We start from the raw sequence: 14,206 nt of genomic DNA on the forward strand, positions 1-14,206 counted from the left end.
GTCTTCAGCCTGCAAGCAAAAAAATTTTCCTTAGCCACTATATGTTTAAATAAATTATTCTCTCTGTGTTTATTGTGCTCCTCCTAAACAGCATACGTGACCCTTTTTTCTTTCTCCTTTGTCCCAGTAATATGTCTCCCAAGAGTACTGTTGTTGTTGGCCTCATAAACTGAGATGTTCCATATTCATCAGAAAATAAATCAACACAGAATACAAACATATTTCTCGTGAATTTATGTAGAATACACTGTTTCAGCTGGTGATAATTTACAGATTTAACAAAAAAAAGACATATGAAGTTCTTAGTATATTAGTTTGGAGCAGGTCTAGCCCCTCTGTAGTCAAACAAAGTGAATGCAAGCAATTGTCTTTCAACCACCACTGTTTGATTCATTACAGTAGGCCCAAAGTATAGCATTTGGAAACACCACCACTTTATAGAAACCTAAACTGATTGGATTTTCTCTGTTATGAAATATTTTTAAAGGATCTAGGCCTTGCAGCATTGTGATAAAGCACAGTGGCATACAGAGAAAGCAACAAATCGCATTCCTTTGTGCGTGTTGAAAGAAATATTATTATTAGTTTCAAAAAGGTGGGATAATGGTTGGACACACACCTGATTTAATCATGTCTTTGATTGCATCTGTAAAGGCAGGAGAATATATCTCATTACATTCTAAATGAATTACTGGATGAGACATGCCTCTCCAAGGGGAAAAAGCGTTAACAGTTCTAACACCTTCTTCCCTCAACAGCGGACTGAAAATCCACTTTCCACAAAGTTGGAGCTGCAGGATTATGGAAACGCAGGAATTTATACACACAAATAAACTCCCAAACTGGGCCCTTTGTGGACAGTGTGAGAGGATCTGAGAGAGAGCTCAATCCGTTTGTTGTATTGCTGTGCAGGCAGTGAGCACAGAGGAGCAGCTGGTTTGCCCTGCGATTACTGTTGCTCTTGTAATGCCAGCACGACACAGCCAGCAGGATTCCTGGCACTAATGTGATCTACTGGCCTTCCTCTGTTACTCTGTACACTGCCCGCAATCTTTTCTCTATTCTTATCCTTAACAGGCTGATATAAAACCAGTAAGTCCCAAGTATGCAGTTGGTTTCTGTCGTTCAGGTTCTTAAGAAATGGATCTACAGAAAACCTCACAGACACCTTGAAAATCTCGGTGTCAGGAAGAGTTGTGATGCTGGCATCTCAGGAATCTCACATGATCTGGGGTAAAATCCTGACCTGACTTAAGACAGCGTGGTCAAAGGAATCAGGTTCTCACCTTCACATCTTCATAAAAATCTCACTTGAAACAGAAAGATTTCAGAAGTTCTTCTCACTTGAAACAGAAAGATTTCAGAAGTTCTTGGCCATTCATTTGAAAATTGATACATTACCCATCCTTAAATTTGCTAGAAAAGCTGGACAGGTGGTACTGTCAAACACTGTATCCGTTGTACAAACTAACCCAGTTGATTTTGCACTGAGGTATGTCAGGAAGCATTCTCACAAGCCCTCCCAACACTGCAACTGAGTGGATAACAATCTCTGGTTACCAGCCTGTAACAGAATGCTGATAACATCAGCCACCACAGTTTAAAGAAGACATCACACTATGCCTTCATGAAATATAGAGTAATTCAGGTTGTAAGGGACCTCTGGAGGTCATCTTGTTCAAACTATACTGAGAGCATGTCCAGTTAGTACAAGTTGCGCAGGGTCATGTCCAGGCAATATTTTAGTATCTCCAAGCTTCTCTGGGTCCCTATTCTGATTTTTTTACTTACCCTCATGGTGAATAATTCTTTCTACCTCTCTATCTCTTTTCCTTTTCTTTTTTCCCTTTTTCTTTATTATCATTAGGTAACGCAAGGCATACTATATCACTTGCATAATTCATAATACATTGAGTCAGTTATCGTGTATCCAATTAGTACATTGTGGGAAATCAAAAAATGTCTGGACTTTGAGACTTGTCTCACTGTTGTCCACTCTGTTGGGGATTTACGAATCTAAGTCACTTGTCTCCCTCGTTTGAGCGTGACATGACACACCTTTTTGCTGTCTATTTTAGATAATTGCATAATTTTGCATAAATTAAGGTTGAGATTATAAGCTTTTAATAAACCTTGGTTTATTTCTTTTGTTTCATGTGCTTTTAAGAACCTACTTTCATTGCCCTGTCTAATTAGACAAGCAGCAGTATTATACCAACGGCTTCTATAATGGAGCCATTTTTCTTGTCAGAGATCTACTTATTAATTTAACTTCATCTATTTCTACCATTTCCTAAAAGACTTGAAAGGTCTGAGTTTATCCAAATGCTATTAGTTTTGAAAATACTTTAGTTGTCCACAAGTCTTTAAGTTTCTAGCCCCAAATAATTCTCAAAATGCAATCTGTACAACCTCTTTTGGGATTTGTACACGATAATGCTACTTTTAGCCTCTTCACATCACAATCTTCTCTTTTGCACTGACCAAGAAGAAAAATAGCACTTTAAGCTAGAGTTATGCTTTCTACATCTTACTAAAAATAGCTAGAGGAAAGTGTAAGTTAATTACAACCTGAGCATCAGGAAACAATTAACAACTTTCTATTATATCACCCTGATTTCTAAGCTACATAATTATACGCTACTGCAGAAAAGGATGTGTGATTATCAAGAGAAAGATCTTTACTGAAAAAAATGAAAGGAAATTGTTCCACCGCTGACAGTCAATGCTATAAATAATGTTTAGCTAATATCTTTCCAGAAGTCATTTCCATTATTTGCAATCCTAACTTTGAGTGATATGTTGGCCATATGTTGTCAGATTCTCCTCCCAAAGAGGATGAGCGTAAGTGCTGGACTCTGATTCCTTAGACAAATGCTCACAACTTAAGCTTCATGTGAATATTCTGCAATACTCATTGGAATTAAATTAAAAATCATTGGGTTTACAAACTACTGTAATTATGCCTGCATTTGGTTTGCCTCTTAAATCAGAGCTAAGAATGGCTTGTGAAAACACGAAGGAATACACAGGCCTGATTTAAACAGCCCCAATGCTTTGAAGACGCAAGTAACAATGTGAAGAGCAACGGATACAACATATGAATACCGTTTTTTAACCCCTGACAATAAACTCATTTGGGCCAACATGCAGGAAAGTGCTGCAAACACAGAGCCAGCAGATTCTACAACAGTTCAGACAAACACCAGTAAAACACTATGGCAATATACCCACTTTGGCAATGGCATTCGGTGTGAGAAGCAATTAAACAAATCCACGTAAACCTTTACAAGTCCAGGTCAAAGGCCACTGTGCTAGATGACAGCTGTGTTACCAGGGATGGGAGAATCTTTCCAAATGAGGGATTAGATTATATAAAAATCCATAAAGGATAAATATTATAATTTTAGTGCTGCTTATGAGCAGAACAACTCTGGTCTCTGCAGATTCCTCGTGCAATGCACCTCCAGGACAACTATCCCTCTTCCCCAGAAAGTTCAAGTTCTGTTCTAATTTCTCCTTCCCTATTATTTTACACCTCAAGGCTGCTTCTATGCACTGTCCTTGACAAAAATCAGCTTGTCTGGCTCTAATCTAGCTGGAACGCTTTTGGAAAGGTAGTTTCCACAGCTCTTGATCTCAGTAACATTGCCCATCTTCCTGATTCCTTCCATTGCCTCCTCCTCTTCTGTCACACAAAACACATGTTCATCTTCTCTTACAAGCTCCAACCTTTGCTATCACCATCTCTCAGATGGTATTGGCTTTTGCTCTGAGAGGCCATTTAGTTCTCATTTTGCCATTCAGTTTTAAATATTCAAGAAAGAATCTTTGTGCTTGTGGATTTAATACACAGGAGGCACCCTCACCCAAACAGCCACTGAGCTGTCTGGACGTAGTCCCCCAAACCCTGTCCAGCATTGCTACGATCTTTATCAAAAACTTGACATCTAAACAGAGGTTGAGCAGGGAAAGAATGGAATAAAGGGGTGAGAATGGGGCTCCTGGAGTGGCACAGCTGTACTTTAACATCAGGGTTTCACTCCATGAACATCCAGTCTCACTGTGGTTCTCCAGTAAAAGGGGGAGTTTGTAGAGCTCCTCACCCCCTAACCCCAGGTCAGCTGACCTTATTCCTTGCACTGTCATTGGTGCTAGTTTGACACGAAGGTAACCTGGCTGAGCTCCCCAGACTGCTCACCGTGGGGTCAGACACACACCAACGCAAGGGCACCAGTCCAAGCAGCAGGAGCTCTGGTCCAGGGGCACTGGGCTGCCCTTTTCTGCAGCAGCAGCTAGACACATTGGCTCAATGCTGCTGTAAAACCTACAGCATGATCTGCAGTCCCCTGGTTCTCCACAGAAACCAAAAAACTCTCATCTGCCTGCAAATCCCTGTGACACAGCTGTGGGAGCCCATGTAATCACCCACACAATTGCAAGGAAATGGAGAATTATGGCCTTGTTATGTGAAAACCAGATTCTACATTTGCTCTGAATTAGCAAGCCCAATCAGGCATATTTTTTAATTATTCATAAATGCACCTTTGAGATCTGAATGCATTTACTGGATTGAGGCACTGTTAAGAAGCAAACTACAAAGACTGTAAAATTATAGGGCTGATAATTAAGGTAGGGGGTTGCATTCTGAAGTAGTGCTGTCACATTGGTAACCCTGTGATGTGCTGGTCATATGAATCACATAGTGTAAATTTCAAAACATACGAAATGTCAATATTTGCCTCTATTCATGCACAATACCTTGACACCAGTGAAGAAGTAAAGGTAAAAACTTTGAACAGGAAAAATTGCAAACACAGTTTCCGTTCCTATCTGGTAACAACATGTGCATTGGGCCTTTAAACTCAACATGATTTTTATAGTCTGTCTTCTGCTGGAGTCTAAAATTTTTTAATGGGAATCCAGCAAATGTCTGACCAATGTTGAGTTTAGGCAAATTAAGCACTGAGGGAGTGGTCAAGCAAACCCAGCAGTGGCTGCTGCCACTGTTCCTTCTCTCCATCCTTGACCATGTGCTTCTGCCGGCTCACTCACCGCGGTGCTGGCACTGGTCTGACCCTCATGCTGAGCCCGTTTAGAAAGTTACATTTTTCTTATTTGGCTTCAGCTGCTTTAGTTCCCTGAACTTCTGTCCCAGACAAACACCAGTGCACAGTGCAAGGGAAGCAGTAAGAGTGGGCTGGTAGCAGCCTGCAGTTAGATCTGATGTATCAGAAAACCACAGCTTTAAAGCGTAGTTCAGTGACATGGGGTAAGCCAGCACCCATTTCTCCCCTCGTATTTCTTCAGAGAAAGCTTTTATGTGGTCATGTGGTAAATCAGTTTGTAAAACTGATCCAATTGAAATATCAGCCATCCAAAAGCCCTGCTGATCACTTCCCCAGTGCAGGTCACCTTATGGCGATGGTCCAGAGATGCTTAAGGCAGTCCAAAGGAAGCTCCTTTGGCTTCACAGGTTTCTCTAGAGTCTGTGAGTTATCTTCTCCCTTTTTCCATGCTTCCATGCAACTCAATGCTTGAGTTTTCCAAAAATAAAGGATCAAGTCTGCACATTATTTTACTTCCACTCCTGCTATACAGCAGTCTCCTGGCAGTGTAGGTTCAAATTTTTTCTTTAACTCTGAGATCAGTTTTATTCTTTCTGCTGCAAGGAACAAAACCATATTCACAATACAGTCATTTCTCCTTAAGGCCATGGGAAAAGGTCAACTCTCCAAGCAGTTAAAAAAAAATATGTAAAAAATTAAAAGCCATGACTGTTGTTGATATTTATGAAATTGATTAAAAATCTCTTCTCAGCTTTCCTTCTGCTAGTTAGTGGAGGCAAACTGCCTTTGTAAATCTGTCTCTCCATTCTATAATACCAACAGTCTTAGTCAAACCAGTGTAACTAAGGATCCTTGTGAGCCTGTGTTCAAATAGGTTTAAGCTGTATTTAATTCCAGTAGTTTATAGATGAAAATTGTTTAAAATATATGGTTTATATGTCCTGTTCTTGCTTAAAAAAAAGAAAACAACAACCCATGACTAACATGTGAGGTTCATCCTTCATGCATTCATTCAATGAATGCCAGCAGTTCTGCCGAGACCTGAAGCTTTGCAGTTTCTTTGTTAACCTTTAGAGCCCAATGCAGTTTTTTCTTCAGGGACCCTGTACACGAACCAAACCTGCTTAGCTCTTGCTTCTTACCCAGCCTTTCATCCCCTTTGCTAGTTCATCAGATTAATCTCTTCACATGAAAGTTTATCTGAGGAGATGACTGTATTCAACCCTGGCCTTGGACACAGGAAAAAATTACCTTCCATTTAGCAAAAGGACACACACGAGCCTGCTCTGACAGGAAGAAAGAGGCAAAAGAGTTAACACAACCACAATACAAGGGTGTTAAAAATAAAAATCAGAATAAGCAGCAAGAAAGGTAGAAGGCCCAGAGCCTCAGGAGGGAATGTCTGTTTCTGAGAGCAGACCCTAAGCCAAGAGCTACCACTCAAGCCAGCACTCAGTGCCTGGACACTTAGTGATAGGGATGAAAACATCTATGTCACGAACTTAGCTGGACTGCAGAGAGGCTAACGTTTGCTGCTGTGATCATATCCTTCACTTTCTTAAGTTTTACATTACAGAAAGCACTGAAATTCTTCAAGTTTTACACTTAAAAATTGCTGGAGTCTACCGATATAAGAAATAACTCAATTAACAAGAGATGCACTGATTCCTCCCTAGTTGCCCATTTATCCCATAACAAAAGCTGGTTGACCTCCCTCCTGGCTTCAGTCTGGTCTCTCACTCTACAGATGTGATTTTGGAGGAAGAAAACAGCAGATCCTTTCCTGAACATGGTACCCAGAGGTCCCCACCCATCCCAGCATACACACAGTATCACCTCTGCATCTCCACACTTGGGAGGTATTTTTCTCCACACTTTCGGGATATCACTCTTGGGCGTGATGTCTGACCTCCCAAACCAGAAATTCCAATCCCGACAGAGTCCCACTTCAGTTCCCCAACTTTGGCAGCTTTACACAGACCCTCCTCACCGGCCAGAGACTACCACTGCTGCAAGAAACCGCTACCAATTGCAGCCAAGATACGTGTTGCAAGGGCTTTATTTTTCTTCAGAGCATACAGTGCCTACCCCTCCCAGGACTTGAGAAATAGCTCAAATTCCTAGGCGCTATTGCTACACAAATAGTAAATAATAATGACCAGTGATAGGAGGACTCCTCTGTTATGGTGCCAGCCTACAGCTGCTGCCCCCACAGGAGCAGGGATCATGTAGTCAGTGCAAAGCTAGATTGCTTTTGGCATATTAATTCAACCTCCTCTGCATGGGCATCAACGTCACAACAGTTTCCTTCACCTGTTCATGGGCAGCACCTCTAACATAAAATAAATAAAAAATATTCTTGCACATGCTACACACATCCAGGATCCTTTGCTTCCCTGCTGATCTCTGCTAACCTGAGACAAAAGTTAATGATTGACTTCGTCTGGAATGGAATACATAAAATATACAGCACAAACCACTTATATAACATCCACCTTCTTGTGTATATAGCAAAAGAGTGATTGCTATTTGCACATGCATTGTTAACTACTCGATCTCTGAGTTGTGCTTGAGGAAAGCTGCTGACACGAACGACTGAATTATTAAAAGGCGTATCTTAAAGAAAAGAACTGAGCTAACAAAAGCCTTATGTCTTGATTTCTAGAAATGTTGAATAGCCACAAATTTTACTGAAGGACATAAGAAATTGAGATTCCTGGCCCAGAAATCATATACATACACACACACACACACACAGAGTGTGCATGCATGCATGCTTACATATACATACTGGACTTGATTTCATCAAAATTAGTACAAACTGGCAAGATTGAAACATGTGAGAAGGTGCACCAAGTAGTAAAGATTCTAGAAAAAAATCAAGATATTTGAGAAACACATGCTTTTTATAAAACTAAAATTATTAATATTAATTAAAAGATATCACTTGAAGTGTTGTGATAGGGCAGAGTTAGCAGGAAACTTCTTGATTTCAGAGCACTTAATTTTGCAGCTCTACCAACCTTCACTTTGAAACCTTTTCTTTCAGTGTATTACTCTGGTGAAACCTCACAGAGAAGATTGCCAATTTTTTGATTGCTTGATTTTGGAAAACAAATTAATGAAAGTGAAATTTTTTAGACAGAGAGTTCTGGAGCACTCTGTTTCTGGAGACCTCTGTTTCAGAGGTCTGATGAGATAATCTCCTGTGTCCTGTCTGCCCTGAAGAAGTCAGCAGACAAGAGCCTTCTCAAGTGAAACAACAGAAAACTATTGTTTTTCAGGGTTAGTTCTGAGCCCAATCAGTAGCTCTTGGCTAAGGGAAATGTAGCCACTGACAGAGAACTAAGGAGGTTGCAAGAACAAGGTGCAGGCGGTGGAAAAACACATCATGTCATTAGGTGGAAGTACAGTACTGAATTGGCTTAGGCAGATTACAAAATCTCATTTTAATGAATTCTGTCCCTAAAAATGGCATATACGTTTTTTTAATATCTGAAAATCATTCAGGACCTGAATTGAGACAATACTAGACAATTCTGTATCTTAAATCCCTAAGTTGCTTTTAGTATATGAGCTTACACAGTTGTAGCAGCACATCACTAGCATGTTAATGTACTTTCAAACACAGTGATACCATTTAATAAATTATGTAACTATATGCTTAATACATTTCTATATTATAGCAATACATTAACACTAAGGCTCTCTTGATTACATTTCTCTAGAAACTGTTATTGTTATATGCCCTGGGTTCTTTGCACCGTAAGAGTTTCAATGAACTTTTGAACTCTACCACCATGAAAAAGGTTGGTTATTTATTGCTCAGAATAAGAAAAAAATTTATGGACCTGTAGGTGCTATCATCCTTCAGAAGTTAATGACTCTGAAAGTTATTTACTCCAATATGTTAAGTTTTCTTAAAGTGATAATCTTCCTGAAGTAAGACCTTTGGAAGTCCAGTGAAAACTGGTTTTGACTTGTCTTTCAGCTTCAAGATGTATAGCTGCTTACTATGTAAAACCTTTTATAAGATGAAACTCTGATAAAAAGGCAAACAAATTTCTGTTGAACTATATCTTGCATTTTGTATCTTCCGAAAGAAAGAAAAATCTCTAAGAAACATGCTTCATATTTCCTTAAGCAGAAAGAAAGAAGATGCTGAATTATAAGAACTATCAAAATCACTGGCTCATCTAACAATTTTCCTAATTATTTACTCAACTATTTAACAGAAATGTGAATCGGGAAAGGTGTTCCTTTGTGTAAAGGCTGGTGATAAAGAGGTATAAGAAAGTCTCCAGAGACATTAAATGACATTCAAGTTACACGTACTACAGAGAACTGCACCATATACACAATGGCAATTTCTGATTTTAAAACAAACAAATAGGTGCTCTTTTAATATTGCTGTTTGGTCAACTGAAGCCTGAAGACACCCTGACTAACTAGGCACATTTCTGCAGGAAGTGAGGGTCTCTTAGAAGATACACCAGATTTTGGTGTCAATCTCGCATCAAGAAACAATCAGTAGACAGGAAGATTTCAGACACCCCTGACCTCTAAGACAGGCAGCCAGCATGAATATCAAAACATACCCACTGAAACTGCTTTTGGTTTCCAGAGGCAAGATCAGCTCTAAATTAATGCTCAAACCCAGAGAGAGATACTTTAATCCTTCTGCCAAACAATGCTGAAACAGGCATAACCTGTTGCCTTGGACTGAGAGGAAAATGAGCTTAGAATTGCTCTGCTTCCAGTAAAATTACCGACTTCAGTAGTGCCGTTATACATCCCCGTTATTAGGCTTCTAAGGAAGACTATCCAAAGCACTAAGGGTGTGACATCTTCCTTCAGGCACACCCAGCGAGACCAAGGAAACTCAGGGACATTTGCTTCCCTCGGGGTGCCCCCAGGCAGGCATTGCAGTCAGGGATGTAGGGGTGGAGGCTTTGAAGGGCTCTCCCAGTCCCGAGGAAGCTGAGGGCCCTGTGATCCTCTCAAGCACAGCTCACAGTTTCTTCAGGAGACAGGTCCGTACTCATCACTTGTAACTTACGGAGCCTTTTAAGGGCAGTTCTGTTGTAGCCAGCCTCAAGAGAAAGAGCTCACCACTGAACATCTATAGGGTCTCTGGAACTGCAGCACAACAGAGGGAAGAGCTGGGTTTTCAGGTGGTTGGAGCTGTCAGGCAGCCAGAGCCTCGGCTGTTTGTCCTTGCAGGGCCGTTGGTGCTGCAGAGCCCACAGTCAGATCATGCCCACCCAGCCCCCACCTTGCTCTTCCTAGTCTCCTGCACAGCAGTGAGAAGCAGCCAAAGGTCTGTCATGAAGTGCCACACTGCCGAAATCTTCAGCTTTGTTTCATGGCTGATAATATAAAGGCTCGCCAAGGGCCAAACTTCAGAACTCTTCACTTTAAAAAATATGTTTCTATTAACTAAAAGGAGTTAGGTATTCACTCTGCCAGCTACTGGATATAGAAGCAAAGGACACTACTGGATGTAAAAATTTACCACATTAGCTAACATACAGCTCAAGATCCTGTTTCTTTTTCCATAAATCACTCCACCCATGGACCAGGATTTACATTATGGCCTCATCTCCCGCAAACTGCTCATGCCCAAAGCTGGTGAGTGCAAGCGTAGAGCCAGTGTGTGCCAGCAGCCAGCTCCCTGGGTGCCAGCTGACACAGCACACACTGGGGCAGAGGCTCCTGACCTTGCAGAAGAGAAACACAGATCACAAGCAACCGAAGGACAATTCCAAGGAGAGGGAAGAAACTCTTTGGTCTCCTCTGCTACCTCCCCTAGCCAGTGTGCACTTGCCTGAGGAGGGGAAAGGGGCACAGGGCTTCCATCCCCACAACGGGCACAGCCAGTGTGCAAAGCCAGGCTCACCAAGACACTGCTCAAATAACCAGCTCTCACTGCATGAGGAAGTCCCTGCCAGGGAGGGACAGATGTGCAACAAACAGGTCACAGGAATGGGGGCTATAAGGCTATTCACGAGGCTGGGGCAGGAACTTTGTAAGGAATTTAAATCAAGCAGCTCTCATAAGTATTTGAGTGTAGACACGCGTGCTGTTTGGTCTAGTGTAAGAGTGCTTCAAATACCTACATTTGGTTGGGTTTGTGTAAGCAACACCATGCTCACAGTTTCGTTTTACACTTTTACTCCTAAGTTATGTGTTCATCTTGCAGTATGCAACACTTGCTCATATGCACTTTCACCCAAATACACACATAATCACCTGTCTGGCTGTATCACTCCCGCTGGGGGCTTATCTTGCATTTGTAAGCATCACTAAGAATAGAGTACAGTATGTTTCCTTGAGTGCATGTGTGTGTTGGTTTTCTATCTTCTGTTTGCCTGCCCCGAAGGCTGCTGAGATAGCCTGTCTTTGATCCTGAAAACCCTCCACATTTTCATTTAGCTTTAACAATTATATACTTATCTTGGACAGGAAAAAGGAAACTTTAAATGCAGGGTTGGCTAAAACTTGTCTACTGGTGGTTTTCTATTGCATATTTTGCAGCTTTTATTGTCTGGAAAACTAAAGAAATTGAACGCTTTGCACAGAGTATCCCAACAGAGAAACAAAACAAAGCTAACAAAAAAATGGGGGAAGAGATACAATTTTGGGTGCAGTTTCACAAGACTGTTCCAGCTGACCTAACAGCTCACCGCTGCCAAAATGGGAGATCTTGCTTCTTCTCCACCACCTCCTCTTCCTGCTCCTGGCTCCACATTCCCAGCACCTATCTCCTGTGGGTTCTGGCAGGCAGCAGCTCAGAAAACTAACCTACCCGCTGGATCACCACATTGGATCTGCTCCTGAGAAGGTGCAAGAAGTACACAAGGAAGCACAAGGGAGGAGGTGAGACTACACAGCCAGGAGTGGGGAGTGGGAAAAGCTCCAAGGGGAGAGCAGATCTCCCCACTCAGCAGTAGCTAGATATTATGGAGCCTGGATTTTTCATGAAATCACAGTCCAGGGAAATCTCAGCCACTTCCCACAATTCACAAAGGAATGTCCACAGGTAACCTCACAGGACAGGAAACAATTATTTTGTATCTGTAGATCATCTGCCCAAAAATAGCACCATTTTTCACTCCCTTAATAAATGACAAGCGTCATCCTTGATTGTGACACTGATGAGCTGATTCTAGAAGACACATTTGTTGAAGTTTCCTCATCCTTCTCCTTAGGGAAAGATCTCAAAGGCTTTATTTTTATATTTAGCTATCAGGTATATAGAAAGATTAATGTGATCTTAACAGAAATTTTGTATTAGCCTTGAATTGTCAACTTCTAGTGAGATAAATTAGAACACCGGGATCCTTATCAGACACTCAGATGAACAACTCTGCACTAAGCCCAGCATGCAGGGCCTGTGTACGGGTGCACCCTGTCACCCTAGGTTTCACTTTGGGCTACTTTGAAGAGGAATCTCAAGCTTGGAGCAGACACTGGTGTGTACTGGAGCCAGACCACTATAACAATGTTTACTCCCCAAGCATGGGTATCACTGGTGTGCATCACAAGGTGTCAGTGGTCCTCACCATGTGGATGCAGCTGATAACAATGTCAGTGTCTGTACTAGCAGCAGTGATGGCACCTCCCAAATTAAGCAACATTTCTATCATTTTCCAGTGCTTCCCTGGCATTTGAGCAAAAAGTTCAAAGAAAATTCAAGCAAAAACTACTGGGGAAATATTTTTACAGTCTCTTTCTAGTTAGACATACAAGTAATAATAATAATTAAAAAAAAAAACAAAAAAAAACCCAAAACAAAACAAAAAAAAAACCCAGGATTTTTCTTCCGGAATCACAAGATGTTCCATCAACAAACCGAAAGCCTTAAAATTTCTTTTTCTCCTCCGTAGCGTATGGGTACAGATGGCACACTAAACACATCACAGAAATTAAAAATTAACTGAGTCGGGCATTTTTGTTAAATGTTTCTGTGCTGCACACAACTCCAGTCACACAGCACTGTTAATTACTGCTGGCACTGACAGTAGGGATCCCCTTCCATCTGCTGGGACCAGCTGATTCAAAAAAAAGCCCCAGGCAGCCCTCGGAGCCAGGCGCAGCTCCGCAGGGTCACTGCCCGCCGCCGCCGCGAGAGCCGGGGCGCACACGGGGCTTGGGCAGGAGCCGCTCCGGAGTGCTGAAACACTTTATTGCTTACGGTTTCTTTGGGGGTTTTTCTAATCCTTAAAGATGCAACTCTCCTTATGCATCGCTTGATCCCTTTAGCGACGCAGCAGCCTTTCCCTCAGACGCATCCTGCCCCACGCAGGGGAGCAAAGGTGCCCGGGGCAGAGGACCCCCGAGGCGGTGTCACCTCCCTCGGCTGCCGCCTCCCTCCTCCTCCTCCTCCTCCTCCTCCTCCAGGCTGCGGAAAGCGGGGCCGGAGCCCGGGGCCGCGCTGGAAGCAGGGCAGGTGCTCCGGTACAAGGACAGCCGGAGGGGACAGACCCTCGCCCTCCGCCCCGCAGAGCCCCCTCCCGCCTTCAGAGGGGCCGCTGCCGACCCCCGGGTACGTGTCCCCGGCGAAGCGGGGGGCAGGCACCGCTTACCGGAGCTGCTCGCCGGTGAGCAGGACCTCGGCCATGTGCTCCAGCTCCGCCGCTTTCTGCTGCATGCTGCTCATGCCCTCCTCCATCGCCGCCGGCCTGCGGGCACAGCACCGCCGGGTGAGGGGGGACCGGGGCGACACCACCACCCCCCCCGGCCGCGCTGCCACCGCCGGCAGCTCCGCGGGGCTCCTCCCGCCCGGCCCCGGCGGCTGCAGAGCTGGTCGCCGGGGGTGGGGGGGCAGCGGCAGCCTCCCCCCGCCGCTGGGGCTCACCTGAGCGGGGCAGGTCACTTTTCCCCTCGGCAGGCTCGGATCCCCCCCCCCCCGCCCCGCTTCCCGTGTTATTGTGTCACAGGCAGGCGGAGAAACACATGGCTGCAGCCGCCGCCGCAGCCGGGCTCGCCGAGGCAGCAGCGTCCCCCCCCGGCTGTCACCCGGCAGGGTCGGCGCTGCCAGCCCCCGCGGGAAGGGGCCGGACCCCGCCGGGGGCTGCCACCGCCCCGGCTGCCCGCCGGCCCCGCTCGCCCCGGGCAGCTCCCCTCCCCTCCCG

The 14,206-nt window shown here is 43.7% G+C and overlaps 1 protein-coding gene across 1 annotated transcript in view; it reads right to left on the minus strand.

Annotated features, from left to right (window-relative positions):
• The window catches only part of DEPTOR (DEP domain containing MTOR interacting protein), a 74,867-nt gene extending 60,919 nt beyond the window's left edge, over positions 1 to 13,948 (minus strand). Inside the window, exon 1 of the mRNA XM_074898501.1 lies at positions 13,658 to 13,948. Within this exon, the coding sequence (XP_074754602.1) occupies positions 13,658 to 13,743 (86 nt within the window). The 5' untranslated portion in view covers positions 13,744 to 13,948. The remainder of the gene's footprint in view (positions 1 to 13,657) is intronic.
• Positions 13,949 to 14,206: the final 258 nt, after the last annotated feature.

The sequence above is a fragment of the Athene noctua genome, chromosome 2 (genome assembly GCF_965140245.1).
Source record: "Athene noctua chromosome 2, bAthNoc1.hap1.1, whole genome shotgun sequence".
Taxonomy (NCBI): Eukaryota; Metazoa; Chordata; class Aves; order Strigiformes; family Strigidae; genus Athene; species Athene noctua.